General features: G+C 36.0%; 1 protein-coding gene across 1 annotated transcript in view; it reads right to left on the bottom strand.

The window, feature by feature from the left end:
• The window catches only part of LOC111525713 (zinc finger protein 85-like), a 20,310-nt gene extending 500 nt beyond the window's left edge, over nt 1-19,810 (bottom strand). The window contains exons 1-4 of the mRNA XM_031934441.1: nt 19,682-19,810; nt 17,332-17,458; nt 16,399-16,473; nt 7-718 (exon numbers count right to left, since the gene is read on the bottom strand). Coding sequence (XP_031790301.1) covers nt 7-718; nt 16,399-16,473; nt 17,332-17,458; nt 19,682-19,810 — 1,043 coding nt within the window. The remainder of the gene's footprint in view (nt 1-6; nt 719-16,398; nt 16,474-17,331; nt 17,459-19,681) is intronic.
• Nucleotides 19,811-21,009: the final 1,199 nt, after the last annotated feature.

The following is a 21,009-nucleotide window of genomic DNA, read 5'->3' as shown; positions in this document are numbered from 1 at the left end:
CATTTGTAGGGTTTTTCTCCACTATGGATTATCTTATGTTTCCTAAGTGTTGAGGAGTGATTAAAAGCTTTTCCACATTCTTCACATTTGTAGGGTTTCTCTCCAATATGAATTATCTTATGGTTATTAAGGTTTGATAACTGCTTAAAAGCTTTTCCACATTCTTCACATTGGCAGGAATTATCTCCACCACGAATTCTCTTATGTTTACTAAGGGTTGATGGGTGCTTAAAAGCCTTGCCACATTCTTCACATTTGTATGGTTTCTCTCCAGTATGAATTATCTTGTGTGTAGTAAGGTATGAGGATCGGTTAAAGGCTTTGCCACATTCTTCACATTTGTAGGAATTCACTCTAGTATGAATTATTTTATGTTGAATTAGATGTGAAAGCATGCAAAATGATTTGTCACATTTGCTACATTTAAAAGGTTTCTTTTTAGGATGTCTTGTCTTACATCTATTTGAATTTGAAAATTTGTAAATGACATTTACAGATTTATAACATAGAAATGTTTTGTTCTGGGTAGCTGTCAAACATCTGTTAAGTTTCTCATAAATTCTTTTGTGCATTTTACAATCATCCACACTTTTACAGTCTTTTCTTAGTGGTAAATTCTCATCTCTACATTTTCCATATCTTCTCAGTATCACTTTTTGAAATGAATGTTTTATGTTCTGCTCTGGCCAAAGGTCTTGGGCAAAATAAGAACACATAACTGAAAAAAAATAAAAATAACAAATTACTCCACTTGCTACACTAAGATTTGTATACTCTATATATCTAAACTATAAAATTATACAAACTACATAAGCAAGATGGCATAGAAAAGTACCACAGACTCTAATTCCTTCATAGACATGTAAATTCAACAAAAACATGCTGAACAAAATACATTTGTGAAAGATTTATAAATAAGTTACTTCTGTGCAGTATCCCAGGTGAGCACAATGCAAAGAGTCACATAGAAGGAAAAGGCCGTAACATTTACCCAACAAAGCTCTTCCTGCTCCCCAAACATAATATAGTGCCTTTAGAAGTAAACTGCCAACACCTGTTTTTTTCCAAAAAAAACGACAGAATAATAGTGACCACATACATTTCTATTTCTGGCTTTTTACACACTGGTTTCTGTCTCCCATGGCATTAAGTACTAAAGGAAGTGGTGGCTAATTTGGTTTGGTTCTGTGTCCCCATTTATACCTCATTTTGAATTGCAACTCCCATAATTCTCTTGAGTTGTGGGAGAAACCTAGTGGGAGGTAATTGAATTATGGGGCCAGGTATTTCCTATGCAGTTCTTGTGATAGCTAACAAGTCTCACAAAATCTGATAGTTTTTATAAAAGAGAGTTCCTCTGCACATGCCCTCTCTCTGTCTGCTACCATGTAAGATGTCACTTTGATTTTCCTTTATTTTCTGCGACGATTGTAAGGTCTCCCCACTTACACGGAACAGTGAGTCCACTAAAGTTTTTTTCTTTTTAAATTACCCAGTCTTTGAATGTCTTTATTAGCAGCATGAGAACAGACAACTACAGTGGTATTCTTTAGAATGACAGTTTGAGTCTGCTAAGACCAAAGGTAAATGCTACAGCAGTAGACAGACTGCAGTACCACAGAGAGAAAACACATGTAGAAAATGACGACTGGCCATTAAGAAGAAACACTAATAAATTTCTTTAACTAAAAAATGAACACAAAATTTCAGAAAAGACACATTCTAAGAACATGTTTGAGAGATTCCCAGAATCTCTAGCTAAAAAAAATTGGTTTCAGGCTATGCCAGAAAATAAGCTACATCATAAAGACTGTGACAGATAGCTCTTTTAAAATGTCCAAATCTCAATCAAAGAATACAATACATACAAAATATTACAACAACATAGCCCCATATAAAAATTATAAAATGTTCAGAAAGCAACCATAAAAAATGAAGATGCATAAATTAATTTCAAGTTAAATAATAGTGAGTGAAATAGGAAAACAGACAACTACAAAAAATAGAATAACAAAAACATTAAAACATCAAAAAATTGTAGAGGCAAAAAATACAAAAAGAAATAATAACTAAAAATCCTAGAAGAGGCCAGGTGCAGTGGCTCACGCCTGTAATCTCAGCACTTTGGGAGGCTGAGGCAGGCAAATCATAAGGTCAGGAGTTCGAGACCAGCCTGACCAACATGGTGAAACCCCATCTCAACTAAAACTACAAAAATTGGCTAGACATGGTGGTGTGTGCCTGTAATCCCAGCTACACATGAGGCTGAGACAGGAGAATTGCTTGAACCCAGGAAGCGGAGGTTGCAGTGAGCCGAGATCATGCCACTGCTCTCCAGCCTGGATGACAGAGCGAGATTCAGTCAAAAAAAAAAATCCCGGAAGAAAAAAATGATGTAAAAATGTAGAAGCTCAACAAACAAACTAGGATATGCATAAAGACATTTATAACCAACATGTATATGAACTCAATTTCAAAAGTCACAGACAAAAAGAAAACCTTGGGAGATAGAAGAGGAAAGTGATGTGTCATTTACAAGCATAGTCTCATGAGATAAACAGTGAATTTGCCAACAAAAAATTTGCAGGCCAGAAGGGAACTATGTGCTATAGTCTAAGTCCTGAAAAAAATATCTGTCAAGGGAAAATTATACCAACAACAAAACTGTCCTACCAAATAAAAAGAAAAAAACCTTCCAAAATAACCAAATTCTGAGAAAGTATATTGGCACTGCATGTGACCTACCTATCAAAGATGATAAAAAGAGTTCCTTTCACTGAAAATAACATGATGCAAGAAAATAGCACCTAATTATATGAAAACACATCATTCTGGGAAAGATACGCACATACACAAAAGTAGAATTCCATAACATTATCATAAAGGTGCAAAAAACATTTTAAATTATTGTTTAAAAATTTAAAGATAAAAGCATAGAAATTTTTATAAACATCTGCTAATGAATGTACAACATAAAGATATAATTAGCAACATAAATAACAAGAAAGAGCAAATGTAATGAGGAGGAATATTTCTTTGCAACTGAAGTTAATTTTTTACAAGATTAAAGTATATTGTCGTATCTTTCAGAGGTTTTATGTAAACCCCAAGGTACCACAAAGAAAATATCTGTATAGATGCACAAAAGAAAATAAGAAAGTAAAAGCATATTAATACACAAATTAAAAAGACACAAAGACCAGAAAGAGAGGAAATGAGGAACAAAGATACAAGAATCAAATAAAAGAATCAAATAGCATTAGTCTTTCTATTTAATTATATATATACACACACACACATATATGTAACTTTCCAATCAAGAGACATACTTTCAATAGAGATCTATACAACATATTTTAAAAAGGAAGACCCAACTTGCCTTTCTACAAGTCATTTCAGATTTAATGACAAAAAAAACCCTGAGAGCAGCAAAATAGAAGTAGATGTTCCATAAACATATTAACAAAATGGTAGAACAGCTCAAAATAATATACAAGCTATATCTTAAGTCAAAAACTCTCATATTTTATAAAATTTACTTGAAGTCCAAACTCCAAAGCTACAAAGAAAGATATTAAGTAATAATAGATTCATTCACTGGGAACCTATGACAAATTTGTATGTACATTTGTGTGTGTGTATATCTCACATTAAGGTTCGAAGTATATAAAGCAAATATTGACATAAACTAAAGAATCACAGAGCATATATTAGTAGGATACTTCAATACCCCATATTCTATAATAAAAATGAAACAAGACACATTAGTAAAGAAACAGAGGACTTGAAGGCAGTATAAAACAATTATTCCTAACAGAGGTATAGAGAACACTCAACAATATCAGGATACATTCATCTCAATATCTCATCCAACATTGTCCTTGATAGACCACTTCTTAGATCAAAAAAGAAGTCTTAACAAAATTTTTAAAACTGAATTTTAAAAAATTACTATCATCAAAATGGAATGAGAGTATAAAACCATAAAAAAGCTGAAAATTTCATAAATATATATAAATTAAACAACAAACTCTTTAACATGCTGTTGTTGAAAGGCTGAAATAATTAATATTATGAAGATGTCCACACTGCTCAATGTAGTCGACAAATTTAATGCAATGCTTTTGGAATTTCACATGGCATTCTTGAAGTAATGCAAATTTCTGTCACCAAAATCATTCAGTAGGTATAATTTGAAAATATTAGAATTTCACTCAGTTTTCAAAAACCAGAAAACATTCTAACTATAAAGATAAATGTTACTGACATTATGCAAAAAGAAATGAGCCAGCCTCAAAGAGACAGAGACTGTATAAAATACATAACGTAGCCACACTCTCAGAAACAGAAAACAGAGTGGTGTCTGAAAAGTGCCAAGAAATGAGAAAACTTCATGTTGTGTAATATGTATTGAGATTTGGCTTTGCGAGACAAAAACATTCTAGCAATATGTAGCATAATAATGTCAATGTAATTAACATGACCAAAATGAATATTTAATAATACTGCATTATAAATTTTGTTATGTGTTTCTGACAAGCAAAAATGAACACCACCTAATTTTCTGGTATCTGATAGTTTTAAAATTGTCTTCAAATCTAACATTTTCTCCCAGTTGGGAGCAGCAGCTCACACCTATAATCTCAGCACACTGGGAGGTCGAGGCGGCGGATGACGAGGTCAGGAGATCAAGACCATCTTGCCCAACATGGTGAAACCCCATCTCTACTAAAACACAAAGAATTGGCTGGGTATGGTGGTGCACACCTGTAGTTCCAGCTACTCTGGAGGCTGAGGCAGTGAAATCGCTTGAACCCAGGAAGCAGAGGTTACCATGAACCAAGATTGCACCACTGAACTCCAGCCTGGCAACAGAGCAAGAGTCCATCTCAAAATAAATAAATAAATAATAAAAAATAAAAAAGATTTGCTCCCACACAAAAATAATAGATTCACAGACAGGTGCTGAAATTAGAAAAAGTTTTATGACTACTCACTTAGGGTTAAATAATCATCCACAATAAACCTACACAACAAATATAGTAGTCATAAAAAAGTACAGGGATAATATCTATCCAGGCAAAAAAAGAGATAATTATATTGACAACAGACATATGGCTGATACGTATTTGATTTTTCCTCCATACTGTCTTAAATTATAAAGAGTTAAATATTGTCATACACAGTTATAAACTAATCAAACCACAATTAACTGGTGTGAGGTGTCATACCCTAAAATATACAATAAAAAACTGTCAAACAAAATTATAAATGGAATGTAAAACTGATTGGACACCATCAAGTAGATCAATATATTCACAAAATGAATCTTAGAAGACTACAGGGAAAAAGTAATATAGAGGTTGCTTGGAGATAAAAATGTCAAACAACTTCCCAAATTTTGATGCAATAAAAAAAATTCTTAGCACTAATTCTTGATTCTAAATTACTTTACTTCAAAAAGAAGATACAAATAAATATTTTCCAAAATAAAAGGTGAGGGTGTTCATCATTACTACCATAGTCCTACAAAACATGCTACATGGTGGACAGGCACAGTAGCTCATGCCTGTAATTCTACAGCTTTAGGTGACCACAGCAGTGAGATCACTTGAGACCAGGAGTTCAAGATCAGACTTAGCAACACAGTGAAACTGCATATAAAAAAAAGAAATGCTAAAATGAGTCAATTTGCTGAAAAATAAAATGATACTAAACAGTATTATAAAACCACATACAAATTTACTAAGTGTAAATATAAAGACATATAGAATTCTTTACTATCATAATGATAGTGCATAAAACTCTTAAGGTTGTATAGAATATGATAAACAAAAAATAAATCTGCATAAATGTTACTAGGTACACAATATGAAATAGTTTTAATATCAATAACACTGGAAAATACATACAGAAGTACAGTTTTTGTATTCAATTGAAGCTGTTATGAGATTAAAATATATTATTTTAACTTTTAGATGTGTTATATAATCTCCATATTTTAAGATTACAAAATATTCATTAAAAATATGCAAAACAAAATTAAAAAATCAAAACCACTGCAAAATAAAAAAATTAAGGCAGCAAAACAGGAAATGAGAAAACATATCTACAAAAAAATACATAAAACAGTAATAAAACTGGTAACAGTGACTCCATTTTTTAAGCAAGTATTTAAAATATAAATTAAACCACTTAATAAAAAGAAATGTAATCTCAGGATTTTGGAAGTAGGACATGGACTGAACATTTGATCCCAGCAGTCCAAGACTAGCCTGAGCAACAAGAAAAAAACCCTGTCTCTACAAAAAATACCAAAACAAAACAAAAAAACTGGCTGCCTGTGATGGCATATACTTGTAACCCAGCTACTTCAGAGACTGAAATGAGAGGATCATAAAAGTTTCAGAGATTGAGGCTGCAGTGAGCCATGATCACAATACTGTAAACCAGACTGGTTGACAGAGTGATACTCTATCTCAAAAATAAATGAACAAATAAATTAATTAAATTATAAAAAGAAATAGGAACAAAATGCCTGAGTGTTTAAAAAAATGCATACGATATGGTGCCTACAAGAGACTTATTTTAGCATTGAGTCAAACAGGCTGAAAGTAACAGTGGAAAAAATTTATATTTCATGCTAATAGTAAGTACAATTTGTTTAGGTGGTTATAATTATATTAGACATTATATGCTTTAAGTCAAGTACTAGCATGAGACAAAGACTTATATAATGACAAAATGGGTCAAGTTACCAGGAATCTATAACTATTACATTTATCTATCTATATGTAACATCAGGGCTTTAAAATATATTAAGCAAATGTTAAGTGAAGAAAAAACTACATAGGAACATAATAATTGTAGACATCAAGATCACATTTTCAATAATTAGAACATTCAGATGAAAATTCAGTAAGAAAACAGAAAACTCAGACAACATTATAGACGGTATTAATTACTTCGCATATAGAGGAATACCTGAAAGTGGATCATTTATAAAGAAAAAAGAGTTTACTTGGCTGCCAAGTAAGCAGATTGTACAAGAAGTGTGTGCCAGCATCAGCTTCTGGTGAGGATCTCAGGAAGCTTACAATAATGCTGGCAGGCAAAGAATAACTGGATATATCACATGATAAGAGACTGAGCAAGTGTGAGTGAAGTAGCCATGTTTTTTTAAGGAAACAGCTCTCACTTGAATCAATGAAGTGTGAACTTATTGATTACCAAAAGGATGGTGCCAAGCCATTCATGAGGAATTTACCCCTATGACCATGACCCAAATACCTCTCACCAGGTTCCACATCCAACATTGAGGATTATAGTGCAGCATGAAGTCTGGAGAACATGGACATTCATACCCTATCATAGACCAAGTAGGCTTAACAGACATGTACAAAACTTTCCAGTCAAAAGCAAGAGAATACACAATATTCTTATTTGCACCTGGTATATTCTGTTAGGACACATAACGAGTCTTACTACATTTAAGAATAGTGGTTAAGTGCAGTGGCTCATGCCTATAATCCAACAGTTTGGGAGACCAACGTGAAAGGCTCACTTGGGGCCAAAAGTTTGAGACCAGCCTGGGTAAACTAGTGAGACCTTGTCACTACACATAATCAAAAAATTAGCTAGGCATGGTAGTGCATGTCTGTAGTCCCAGCTACTTGGGAGACTGAGGTGGGAAGGATCACTTGAGCCCAGGAGGTTGAGGCTGCAGTGAGTCAAAATCATGCCATTGCACTCTGACCCGGGCAACAGAGTAAGATGTGTCTCAAAACAACAACAACAACAAATAAACTTAAGAAGACTGTATTAGTCTGTTTTTACACTGCTGATAAAGACCTACCACGAACAGGGAAGGAAAAAAAAGGTTTAATTGGACTTACAGTTCCACATGGCTGGAAAAGCCTCAGAATCATGGCAGGAGATGAAAGGTACTTCTTACGTGGTGGCGGCAAGAGAAAATGAGGAAGATGCAAAAGCGTAAACTCTTGATAAAACCATCAGATCTTGTGAGACTTAATCACTACCACAAGAACAGTACAAGGGAAACTGCCCCCATGATTAAAATTATCTCCCACCAGGTACTACCCACATGTGGAAATTATGGGAGTACAATTCAAGATGAGATTTGGATGGGGACAGAGAGTCAAACCATATCAAAGACCAAAATAATACACATGTGTTTTCTGACTAAAACTGAATGAAACTAGAAATAGCAAAAGTAAAACTGGCAAATCAAAAAACATATGAAATTAAAACACACTCTTCAACATATTCTTGCTCAATAGTCAAAAACTTAAATATGTTAAAGATGTTAATGCAACCTACAGTGATATACAAATTCAGTATAATCCCTATAAATATCCCAATAGCAGCTTTTTACAAGACTTTTGGTTGAAATTTTAAAATTTGATTATGAACTATAGCCAAATAAATACCCATGAAAAAGAATAAAGAGACATTATACTTTCTGAGTTCAAAACATATTAAAAGCTACAATAACAAAAACAATGTGGTACTGACACAAAGACAGATAAACCGATGAAAGAACAGAATAGAGCCCAGAAATAAACCCTTCTGTATATGATCAAATAATCTTCCACCGTGTTGCCATGATACACCATAAAGATAAATAGTATTTTATCAAGTTTGATTAATAATTTGATTTTATAGTCAAAATATAATGTTGAAAACAAGAAATCTACACTAATAAAGTTGGATCATTTTCTTGAGCCATATAAAAACAATAGTTTAAATAAAATACTTACACATAATAAAATAATAAATCTCTTAGAAACAAAATAAGGGAAAGACATGACATTGCTCTTGGCACCATTTTCTTAGATACGACATTAAATGCTTGGGCAACAAAGAACAGAAACATTTAACTACACTATACTTCAATATTTCTGTACATCAAAGAAAACATTCAATAGAGTGACGATGCCTTTTAGGAAAAGGATGAAAATATTAACAAATCACATGTGATAGGAATGAATATTCAGAACATATAAACAACTCTTAACATTTAAAAATAGAGTTGAATAATTAGATTTAGAAATAGACACATAACTGAACTAAACTTTAGAAAGAAGCATTTGAAAGGACATACAAAAGTACTGATTTGTAGAGAAATGCATAAAAATTATAATGAAAACCATAATCACCTCACACCAATTAGAATGGCCCTTACAAATCTTTTAAAAGAAGTAAATTCATTGATGATGCAATATAAACGAAACCCATTTTGATTATTGGTGGAAAACAAAAATACAGCCATCACTGTAAAATGTTATGTTTCTCAAATAATTAAACATGGAAGTATCATCAAATACAGTAATCTCAATTATGAATCTATATCCAAAGTATGCAACTCAAGACCTGGAAAATATATTTGACCATCTATGTTTATTGTACTAGTATTCACAAAGCCAAAAGGCTGACGCAACTCAAAAGTTATTTCACTTACAAACAAAAAAGTAACACACACATACAGTGGAATATTATTTAGCCTAAAAAAAATCTTGTCACATTTTAAGATAAACCTTGAGAATATTATATTACCTAAAATAAGCCAGTAACAAAACAATGAATACTATATGATACCCCTTATATGAGGTATGTTAAGCAGTCACATTCATAAAAACAAAGTGGAAGAATGTTTCTCAAGGGCTGAAGAAAGGGTAAAGTGGGCAGTTGTTACTTAGTGGGTAGTGAGTTTTAGTTTTACAAATGTAAAATTTCTTTTTTGCATAACAATGTGAATATACTTAACATGCCTGAAGTGTATAGCTTTTTTTCTTAAGACAGGCAACATGGTGAAACCCGGTCACTACTAAAAATACAAAATTAGCCAGGCATGGTGTCACATGCCTGTAATCCCAGCTACTTGGGAGGCTGAGGCAGGAGAATCACTTGATCCCAGGAGGCGGAGGTTGTGGTGAGCCGAGATCACGCCATTGCACTCCAGCCTAGGCAACAAGAGTGAAACTGTGGCTCAAAAAAGAAAAAGAAAAAAAAACCACATAGGGTATTACTCTGGCATCCAAGATGTAGTGTAGTGGCACAAATATGGCTCACTGTAGCCAAAACTCCCAGGTTCTGGTAATCCAGCCCCATCAATCTCCCAAGTTGCTGGGACCACAGGGGCACATCATCATGCGTGGTTATTTTTAAAATTTTTTTGTAGAGAGGGGGTCTTTATATGTTCACCAGGCTGGTCTCAATCTTTTGGGCTCAAGCACTTAGACCAAATACTTTGAAAGTATTAAAGCTATGATGCCTTTTAGTTCATGGCTATCACTATAGTGGAATGGTTAGCATAGGGAAGTGTAGTTTTATAAAGCTCATAGTAGGCCATTGCCTCTGGAAGGAAAACATAAACCTAAGGTCAGAGACGTCTGACACTCTAAGACTGGATCCCAAAGGGGACACCACAGGGGTTCCTCCGGACCTCAACCTCTCTGAAAGGAACACCCCTGGCAGAAATTCTGAGGTCTAGTATTAAACCCTCCCTAGAATTTTGTCTCACATTTGCCATACTGTTTGGCTCCCAACATTGTATGGAATCTGGAGTTTACCACTGAATGGGAAAGTGGAAGGGCAATGCATATATATGGGCTTTTGTGATGTGGTTCTAAGCAGATGGCCTGGTTAACATGTGATGCTCTCCTTTGGTGCTGTTTAGTCCCAGTGTTCTTTGGAGTCTGCAGAGGTTGGGCCTTTAAAAATTAAACTGCCATGGAAACTGCTTTACCCAAAATTTTGGTTCACAGCCTTTATTGGATTATCTACTGGGGCAAACAAAATAAAACCAGTGAGCTTGTATTGCTATGTCATGGCTAGGGTTCCAAGCTATTAGATCTTCATTTGTGTGTATATATGTCTAGATGTGTTTCTTTGGACACTTACTGATACATGTTGTGTCTACCAAATTAGCTTGCAAGTAAGAGCACTCAAGTAATAAGTGTAAGCAATTTTCAAATACATGTGACTTAAGTATAACTTAAGCTGGCTTTAAAATTATTGGTAAAAATAGAAATGTCTTCAAAATGTAGATACATATTCTAAATTATGCAAGCCAGAAACTAGGTTGGCTAAACGCTTTAAGGTCATGGACTGCTTCTTTGGATTTTTAAAGTTGTTCGACTTTCATGCTTTACAGGTTTTTAAGGGCTGGGGATATATGCCATGCCCCTAGCTATGCTGGAAACAGACCTGATCTGCACCTAAGTACGTAACTAAAATAACTTACCAAATATTTCACCAAAATTAATCATTGCTAACAGTTGCCATTATAACATGTAATTGAGAATACTGAAAACAGATTTACATGCAAGGTGCATAAGGGAAGTGAAATATGTCTTTAGTGAAATAATATAAGGCATGAAAATGCAAATTTTTGCCTAGTTTAGAGGGTTAAAGGATTGTTTTAAATAAGATACAACTAAAGGTTCAAACAAGTTATGGAGAGTCTTTAAAAACTGTAAAGAGAATCTGTATGTGAACATATTGACTAAATTCAAAAGGGTATTATTTGGTTTTTCCATAAATTGAACATTGGAATAAAAGCACAACAAGGGTGTCTTCAGGCACTGACCCACCCTTTAACACAAATTTGTAAAGGGTTAAAAAAGATTTTTAAGAATTGTACCTCATAGTCAAACTTGTTAAGATTGGATAAAATTATCTATAAGGTTTAATTTAAAAAGCTGAGGTTGACAATAATAGACTAATGCAAGCGTGAAATTTGGCTTTCTCTCTCTTGAAAAAGATTTTTCTTTGACTTTTGAATAAACTCTCTAAAAAAGAAGGGAAAGACAAGAAACGGACTGTTTGAAAAACTAGATGTTCCCTCTCGACGAGTGAAGGTTTTTACTTTACAAAAAACAAACAAACAAAATACAACACTTTGAGTCATTTAAACAGATGACTTATGGTAACCTGAACTTCTATTAAGCGTTTTGAGCCCTTACAGCTTCAAAGTTGTCTTTTCTAACCCCTAGCTTTTTGATGCTACAGAGGGCCCCTGGGACATCCAAGAGAGAGGTAACTACAGGATTATTTGACATGTTTACTTACATAGGATTGATCAGGTGGTGTTTGATTTTCAGGTTATATTTTAGTGAAAAATGTTAATGTGTGTTCCAAAAATTGTATGGGATTCCTAGAGTTCTGATGTCTGAGTTTGTGTTATCAATCATAATTAAAGTTATGTTAGGTTATCATAAATCACAAAGGTGACTATATTTCTTTTGTCAATCATGTCTTTCACTGTGACTATCCTAGGACATTCTAACATTCATAGATATTTGCTGTTTTGATCCGCCTCAAAGAATGGATTATAACCCTTGAGTGCAGGTTTCTGCTAACTTTGGAGATTGCGAACAGGAGTTGACTGGGTGAACTGAATAGAAGACTAATCTTTCTTGACTTTTTGCTTGGAACATTGCTGATCCTTATGTTTTGTTTTTCAAAATCAAGGAAGCTTTTGAGTTATTTGTACCTTTTGACAATTGTGGAAGTGAACCAACCAATGATCTCTGACTATAGCTCAGAAAAAAACAAGAGATGGGCTGTCAAACTTCAAATGGTATACAAATAGAGCCTCAGTAGATAAATCTCTTTTACTGGAAACCCTTGGATAGGCCTCTGAGAGAGAACTATTGTTTTCCCAAAACAACATCCCATGTCAGTATGAAGCAGTTAATGGTCATCATCCCTAACGCCCCTATTCTAATGGCAGTTAGATGTACCTCTTCAGAGGGGGGATTGATGGAAGTAGCTGCTGCCATTATGCTGGCTTCAGCAGAGAGGCACAGCTGAGGTTGCACACTCCATGGAGCTGGTGAGATGTCACCTCTTCTGAGTTAGGGCAGGAACTCCCTGGGTGCTGCTGAAGACTCAGGCTTTCTGCTCTACAAAGCAGGCAAGAGCCCTGCCCTTCTGGGTGGGGCTGCAGCCACCCAAACTATGGCTGTGGATCTGATCCTCCTTGTGCTCGTGGTTGTGGTGGGGGGGGCGGCAGGGGGAACAGGGTCAGGCAGGAAAAGCCAAGATGTGCCCTCCTGGGTGCAGCTGCAGCTGCCTGACCCATGGCTGCAGACCTGGGCCTCCTGCTCCACAAGGACAAGCAAGAGCTCTGCCCTTTTCAAGTTGGTGGGGTCAGAGCTCCCTGGGAACAGCTGCAGCCGCCCTCCCAGGTAGAAGACTGGGCATCACTTCTGCCTACATCACTGGGGTCCTGGGAAGACCCTCCCCCATTTCTGCTGGCTTGGAGGTGTCTGCTCCTGCTGCCTCTCTTCTCTCCCAGCACCCATGCACTGGGAGCTCAGAGCAGGGTTGGAGCCAAGCCCTGGAGCCATATAATAATGGCAGTGGGAGGAAGACAGATTCCTTGGCAGAAGAGGAGTCCCTTGTAGAGCCCAACCTTCAGGGGTCCGCAGACCAGAGTGGGGACTTCTGGTGCCTCCTCCAGGCCTCACCAGGGCCACCCAAGGACAAACTGGAATGTACTTTCGCCTCTCTGAGGTCCAGAAAAGCCCCGGGCTCAGCCAGAGAGGGCAGAGGACACAGAAACAACGGGATGACCAGCCGCAGAGAGGAGCTACCTCCTCTGCCCGGCAGTTTCAGAGACCTGCAGAGACCTCAGAATGACCTGCCTGCAGAGAGAAGCCACCCTCTCCAGGGCCTCCTCTCTGCTGAGAGCTGAACACTCGATGGGATGACCTGCTTACAGAAAGGAGCTACCAACTGTGCGTCTCCTCTGAGCTGTTCTAACACTAAATAAAGATCCTCTTTGTTTTCTTCACCCTTCACTTGTCTGCATACCTTATGCTTCCTGGACGCAGGACAAGAACTCAGGCAAAGGTGCCACTGGCCACAAAGGTTTCCAGGAAGAAAACTGACACCTCAAAGATTCTGTAATACTAATTATCTCATTTATTTCAGGCACAACATGTAAATTCTAACATATTGTCTAAAATGTCTAAATCTAATATTGCAGAGAAATTTGAAATAGGAAACAGAAAGTAGAAATGTATAGAGATAGTGACATCAGTAAGATGGAAAAAAAGGTGCTCTATTTTCTTATTCCCCCACAGCAAGAAAATTTGTCAGCCACCCCTGACAAAAATGTCTATATAATAGAGCCAGACATCATGGCTCACATCTGTAATGACAGCTACATGGTATACTGAGGTTGGAGAATTGTTGCAGGAAAGGATTTGAAGACCAGTCTGGGTTATGTGGCAAGACCCCATCTCAAAAACAAGTGCCTTTAATAGAGCTTTGAGATTCAGGAAGGAAGTTGTGAAACTCTCCTAAAGCCCAAGATTGAGGAGTGTTCTTTTCAGAAGGCAGGCCCTCATTAAAGTGGCAAACTACAGGACCTCTGTTCCTGGCTAATGACCAGGAAATAGTTCACCCAACTTGGTCTCACTGAGAATTGTGAACTTACTCTGTAACCATCCCAAACTCCTCCCAGCCACAGTCTGGGAGAGGTTCTGCCCTTCCAGAGGTCTAGAGGAAGACACAAATTAATACCCATGCAGGCAGGACTGCAGACCTTGGCCTTTACTACGATCTGTGAAGCAGTTCCATGACTCAGTTTCAGCTTCCTGGACCACAGTTCATGGCCAGTTAAGCCTACATAGAAACCCACACAGTGACCTAGGAAAATCCTCTTTGGTATTCAGTGAAAGCCATACTCATCCACATCCTGATATAAGGCCCACCATATGCAGACCCAACTGCAGAAACCCCACTTAGTATCTGTTCTAAAGATCAAAGTCCTGAAGGATATTAAGTCTATCTAAAAGTAAAATGGAAATTAAAACTACCCAAGCTCCTTGTAACAAGCCAACTAAAGGTGGACCCTAGTGTAGACTCGTAAGTCTTGTGACAAACCAAACTATAATCCTTCTCCACTACAAACCCAGAGAGCATCCCATCACCCCGGGGTCCCAACAACAACAACAAAAAAAACCAATCTTTACCTTCTGAAACCAGTTTATAAAAACTTGCAGAGGTGTTTGCTCCTTCAAATTCACAGACACTCATGCAAAAGTATATTGTGCCCATTGTCAATGCTTCTATTTTAACATAGCACTGAAAGTATGTGGCAGAATAAGTAGTCAAAAAGTTTTCAAAAGCCACTGAAGATTGAAGACAAATAAGTAAAAAGTTGCTGTTTCTAGATCATATGATCTTATACATAAAAAAACTATAAACAGTACATTAAAACTGGTCTAAACTAATAAATATACTCAGTAGACTAGAAAAATAAAATTAAATTACAAGTATAAGTTATGGCTCCATAAACTTAAAACAAACTCTTTGATATAACAGAAAAATAATCTATTTGGAAGAGCATTAAAATAATAAATTTCTGATAACAAATTCAACCAGATGTAAAAAATCTTCACAATGAAAGATATAAGATATCAATGAAAGAAATTAAAGACACAAATAAATTTGAAATTTTTTATTTCTATGGATTCAAAGAATAATTTTTTTTTTTTTGAGACGGAGTCTCGCTCTGTCGCCCAGGATGGACTGCAGTGGCGTGATCTCCGCTCACTGCAAGTTCCTTTTTTGTATTTTTAGTAGAGATGGGGTTTCACTGTGTTAGCCAGAATGGTCTCGATCTCTTGACCTCGTGATCCACCCACCTTAGCCTCCCAAAGTGCTGGGATTACAGGTGTGAGCCACCACGCCCAGCCAAGGATAAATATTTGTAAAGTGCCATATTATCCAAAGTAATCTATAAATTCAATAAACTTATCAAAATTTCACTGATATTTTTCTCACATTAATGAAAAATAAAATTCTAAAATGTACATGAAACTACAATAAACTTTCAATAACCAAAGCAACCTTAAGGAAAAAGAACAGAGCAGAAGGACATCATACTTTATAATTTCAAACTATACTTCAAGAGTATAGTAATAAAAACTGGATGGACTGTGTAGAAAAATGATCAACAAAAAAATAGAACATAAACCACTACTCACCTGTTTCAGATATAATGCTAAAAGAGAATTTAAAATAATAGTTTAACATAGAGGTTTTTCAAAATTATGCAGATATTTGTGTGTCCCCCAAAACAAGAGAAAAGTGGCCAGATTTTGCAGTCTCTTATACTTCATGAAGAGGACTTTGGCTCTCAATGTAAACTTGAAGGAAGATCACCAAAGAGAAAGTCAAATCTTTAGAAAATTTAAAAACATAAGATAGAAGATGTCCTTGTGTGACAGTAAAATTTAAAAATCCTCAGGCATCCCAGAAACTCTTTCCTTTGGAACACAGCTTCCCAAATCACATTTTAAGGACTGACTTTCTCTTTGACTTTTGGACTTCTCTTCTGTTGCATTCATTCTCACATACCTAGGGGTTTGGCTACAGTCTCGTGTCTCTTCATATTCCAAGGCTCTTTTCCTTGCTCCAGATAGGTGATCAGGTCTGGCTTAGAGAAAGCAATACCTGTTTCATTAAAAAGAAATAACATGAATATTGCTCATATTCTTCAATTCTCAAGCTAGTAATCTGCTCAGTAAAGAGGATGTAATACAATAGTCTAGTAAATTAATAGTAATTTATAAAATAGTAAATAGCAATTTATAACAGAAATTTCTAAATCTTTAGAAAATATTTTAAATTTGTATGTTCTTAATTTCACTACCCAGTACTACTGAATCAAAAATTGGTGGTGGAAGGCCAGGCACAGTGGCTCACACCTAAAATCCCAGCACTATGGGAGGCCAAGGCAGGCAAATCACCTCAGATCAGGAGTTAGAGACCAGCCTGGGAAAAACAGTGAAATCCCATTTCTACTAAAAATACAAAAGAAGTAGCTGGGTGTTGTGGTGTGCGCCTGTAATCCCAGCTACTCGGGAGGCTAAAGCAGGAGAATTGCTTGAACCCAGGAGGTGGAGTCTGGAGTGAGCCAAGCTTGCACCACTGCAATCCAGCATGGGGACAGTGCAAGATTCCATCTCAAAAAAACAAAAAACAAAGAAACATAAAAACAGGTGGATTTTAAGGTGGAGGAAACAATATTTTATGCCACCAACCTTCAGGCATCAAAATCAAGAGTGAAAAACACAGATCAGCTGAGGAATGTAGAAAATTCAAATCAAGATGAAACATCTTGAAGATATTTCTCTCTACACAGATAAATCCCCAGAATTTATTTCAAAACAGGAATCTGAAACTCATTCATACAAAGCAAAAACTACCAAAAAAAATCTACACAAAAAATAAATAAATAAAATAAACCTTTAGAATATATTATGAAATGTGTATTTAAATTATTCTCACCGAGAAAGACCAGGTTTCTGTAGTTCTCTAACATCACATCTCTATATAAATTCTGTTGTGCAGTGTCCAGGCATTGCCACTCTTTCAGAGAAAATTCTATGGCCACATCCATAAATGTCAATGGTCCCTGAAAACACACACGAACACATTTACCAAGTGGCCATGGGCAGAATTTTTAATTTGACTCAAGATGAAACGAGAGAGTGAAGAGAAGTGCTTGTAACTTATAAGAGTGAATGCAATTCATAAAGTAATTCTCAACACAGAAATATTTTCTAATATATTCTCTAACTCTGTGTAAAGAGAGTGGCATAATCCATAACATCAGTGTATATATAATAGTTTTCTGGATTATAACATATAACATTCAGGGCATAAACACAAACATACATTTTTGAGTGCTGTATTTACATCACACAAAATGAGCTGTGTATATTTTTCAGATGGAAAAGACATGTTGAGTTAGAAGGCACCTCTCAAATTTCAATGTGTATAATGAACTGGAGATCTTGTCTTGCAGATTATTTTTTTCAGAAGATTTGGAATAAAGTCTGAGTTTCTGAATTTCTAACAAGTTCACCAGTAATGTAATTGTTTTTGGCCTAATAAGAATATTTTGTCAAACATCCAGTAAATGAAAGAACCTGTGTTTTTCCAAGTTTTGCTGGCCCATAAACACAAGTATAGAGATATTTGCAAATTAGCCATATAATCCTAATTAGAAGCCTAGGCTGATAACCACTTAGCTAAGAATTACCTCACATGTTTGAATGACCTTATAAATCTCTTGATAATTATGGCCCCACTCTAGGTAATGCGATTCTGAAGGTTTGCAAACGGTCCGTAAATGTGTATTTTAAACAAGTCCACTGTCAATGCTGATGGTGCTCCCCGTGGGCTCATCATTAGATTAGTTAGAGAAAGCGGGCACAGCACAGAATCCCTTACACTCAGCACTCTTGTCACAACACAAATAATTTTGGTACAAATGAAGACAACTAATCTCCATCCTACAATATCATATTCTTTGTTGGCTCTTCAAAGTTTACAGAGAAAATAGGAGGCAGCAATGTCTGAATAAGTCTGCATTTGGAAAACAACATGTACACATGTACTAATGCAATGTTTATTAAGCAAGTACTATGTGATCAAGAGTATGTTACAGAGAACTGTGTAGGGAATAATGTATTATGTGATTTAATCCTCGTAACACCCCAGGGTTTAGTACTAAGTGTCTAATAATTCCCATTATTAAGATAAAAGGCCCACCATTTTTATTTACTTTTCTGTTTCTCAGTCATTGGTTGTTAAAAAATGTATAGAGTAAAAGCTAAATATAGACAGATGAGAGGGATACAGAAAGGAAGAGGTTAATGTAGTTCAGTCAAATTTTTATTGTATTTATATTTATTTTCTTGTGACTTGTGGAGCAACTAATGGATCTGAAGGCATAGAAAACAAGTTGCTAAATGGAATGTCTCTGCAAGCACTGGTTTTAATAGAAACTTTAAAAATTAAGACCTTAAAATGCATACTTGATTTTTTCCATTTATCTCCTTCTGGGTTTCAGGAAATTGTGCATAACAGCTCTAGAAAGGTAGCAGGATTCACCACCCAAAACTCCGATTGATTTTTCCTAATCAGTTCTGTGAGGCAAGACTCCATGGTGGGGCCAGACCTAAATGAAGCCCCCAAACAAGGTGACTCTGAATAGAATTGGGTCAGGGAGAGAACCCTATGTAGAATTCTGTTCTCTATGTCTCCAGGGGTATTTCCAGTTCTATTTTTCCTAAGTTTACCCGAAAGAAACTTAAATGCCAGACTTTGTGTAATTTTAATCTTTTTTTGCCACTGCCCTGTTAATTTTATAACATTAACTGATGAGTAATTTAAACAAATCTCTTAAGGTTTCTTAGGGTAATTTTATTAGAAGATAAATATGTATTCTTAGCAAGGTAATAGAAATACAAAGAGTAATAACAACTCTTCTGTCCCTAAGTATCTCTTAAGATGATGGTATCAGAAGTCACAAAAACATAAAGTGGCCCAAGTAAAGCCTAAGGTTTTTTGCACACATCTATTCACTGTACCAACCATATGATGCTTAATTCAACAATGTATCTAGCTGCTAGTCTAGACTGAAAGTTCCTGGATGGTAAGAACCATGACTGCTTCAACTAGTTTTTGAATGGCCATAAAATATTTAAAATATTACTTTATCTGTTTGAGTCTCCAGACCTCGTTTTTCACCCAAGTGCCAGGAAACTGGAGAAACTCTCATCTGGCTACCAACCAAAGACCTATTTTGTATGAAGGGAGGAACAAACACAGGCTGACTCATTTCTCTTACACTGAGAGTTAGCAGAATTAACCACTCTTGTCTGACTGACACAGTTCTGCTCTGGACATCCTCAAATTTCTCAGCAACACCCAGCTGATTGTGAGAGGGTTTCCAGTGAGCCTGGGCTGACAGCCCCATGGTAAGGCAGGCAGGAGAAACTCAGGCTGATTCTAAATAGAAAATGGAACTGCCCTGGTGGAGCTCCAGAACCTGGATCACTTGTCCTGCCTAGCTAGCTCTTAGATAAGAGGAAGGAGAATACTGTACTCCAGAATCACATTTTACAGGTAGGTGTAGTTGGGATCATGCTGTGGATATTTTGAGGTCTTGATCTCTCACTCCTAAGATGCCTGTTTACACTTACAGATTTTGCCTTCAGATTGTTTACACCTGGAGCCTCTCACATAACTATAGCAGGTCACTGGATAAGATCTAAAAAGCTGAAAGAGCCACACTCTTAAAAAGAAACTTTAAGATGTCAGTGTTGATATCTCACAATGCAGAAAATGCCTCTTGTTGGTTTTCTGTACATTTTCAATACAAAGTCTAACCCTGTCTTGTAATCCCAGGCAGGGGCCAGAACTTAGGTGTAGATTCTAGGTGGGATCAACCTGGCTCTACATTCTTGGGTGTTACAGCAAGTGGAGTACAATCAACGGAGAAAGCCCCTCATACGGGCGGCTCTAGCATTCTAAGTGATATGTCTACCTAAAAGGAAAAAGCTGAAGAAACATGAATATAAGTTGACAAGTTTATTTGGGCCAAACATGAGGACTGTAACCTGGCAGCAAAGATTCAAGTTGCCTGGAATCTACACTTTAATTAGCAGTAGTTACCAGTGGATTTGTAAAGGTTAAAAAAAAAAAAAAAAAAAGACAGAGAGTGGGTTAATACAAAAATTCTTATTTATTTACAGAAATAACATTAATTATCGGTTGGATATACATTGTGAAGGTTTAGAGTATGGGTTATAGTGTTAGTGTCCAGTGTGACATTAATAGTTTAATTTACAGCTACTAATGGCAACAGCGAACAGTTTTAAGAAATGAATATAGTTTAAAGGGGGAAAAAAGACATAATTGTGCTCTTATTTTAATGTCTGAGTTTGACAACTGAAAGAATTTGTATTCCTCAAATAGAAGGTTTTTTCCCCAATATAAGACCTAGATTCAGAAAATGGAGTTGCAGGTTTAGATCCTGGATTGTTGGAATAGCAACAGATGTTACCTGCACCTTTGTGGGCATAAAGAGGAAATTTGTGGGCATTTTAGCAAGAGAAGGAAGGGGAAAGCGGAGAACCTCATGTCTACATGTCATTACTCTGATTGGGCTTTTGG

This window comes from Piliocolobus tephrosceles, chromosome 17, assembly GCF_002776525.5.
Source record: "Piliocolobus tephrosceles isolate RC106 chromosome 17, ASM277652v3, whole genome shotgun sequence".
NCBI classification, from domain to species: domain Eukaryota; kingdom Metazoa; phylum Chordata; class Mammalia; order Primates; family Cercopithecidae; genus Piliocolobus; species Piliocolobus tephrosceles.
This window is presented reverse-complemented; position numbering and strand designations above follow the sequence as displayed.